Genomic DNA, 784 nt, shown 5'->3' on the forward strand with positions numbered 1-784 from the left:
GGTGGCTGGTGGCCACCAGCACCGGGCGGGCTGCGGAGCAATGCCCCTCACCGGGCACAGAGCCTCATGTCCCGCAAGTGAAGCCCCGCACCGGGACAGACCGACTGTCCCTCCCTGGGCACGGCCAGGGCCAGGCACCGGTTACGCTCTCTCTGTGCCGTGCTGGTGGAGCAGCTGGTGCTCACTGCAGCGCGGGACACGCTGCCCACGGGGGGATAACGGGGAGACCCGGCTTCCCGGGCGGGAGAGGGGAGGACATGCCCGGACGTGCTGGCATGACACAGCAGGGTGACCCTTCCTCTGCGCACCGGAGCGGCTCGTGGTGCACCAGGAGAGCCGGTGAGCCCACGGGCTTGTTCATCTCTTTCCATGCGGGTACAAGTTGGACTGAACTCAGGCGGAGCTGGGACACAAGAGCCACAGGGGACAGGACAGGGACAGGATGGGGACGGGAAAAAAGGGGATGGGGGCACGTCCGGACCTACTTTTGCATTTGCCCTGGTACATCACTTCCAGGTCGGGGTGGTCTCTGCACTTGGCCGTCAGCAGGTCGCACTCGTCGCGGTAGGTGTAGCCGTCGGAGCCGCAGACCTGCAGCTTGCGGGGCAGGCTGGAGCAGTCGGGGGCGCAGGCGCACTGGGGACGCCCGTGCTTCATCTTGCAGACCTTGTCGGGGCCGCACACCACCCCCTCGCAGCTCTCTGGGGACAGAGGGGACCGGAACGTGAGGATGCGGATCTGTCCTGCCCAGCCCAGCCAGCACCCCGGGCCCCACGGCTGGGCT

The 784-nt window shown here is 67.7% G+C and overlaps 1 protein-coding gene across 1 annotated transcript in view; it reads right to left on the minus strand.

Moving 5' to 3' along the window:
* Nucleotides 1–485: 485 nt before the first annotated feature.
* The window catches only part of LOC104294383 (follistatin-related protein 3-like), a gene marked incomplete at its 3' end in the record, with an annotated part of 7,194 nt that continues 6,895 nt past the window's right edge, over nt 486–784 (minus strand). The window contains exon 3 of the mRNA XM_009893983.1: nt 486–701. Within this exon, the coding sequence (XP_009892285.1) occupies nt 486–701 (216 nt within the window). The remainder of the gene's footprint in view (nt 702–784) is intronic.

The sequence above is a fragment of the Charadrius vociferus genome, unplaced genomic scaffold (assembly GCF_000708025.1).
Source record: "Charadrius vociferus isolate BGI_N301 unplaced genomic scaffold, ASM70802v2 scaffold1168, whole genome shotgun sequence".
In the NCBI taxonomy this organism is placed as follows: Eukaryota; Metazoa; Chordata; class Aves; order Charadriiformes; family Charadriidae; genus Charadrius; species Charadrius vociferus.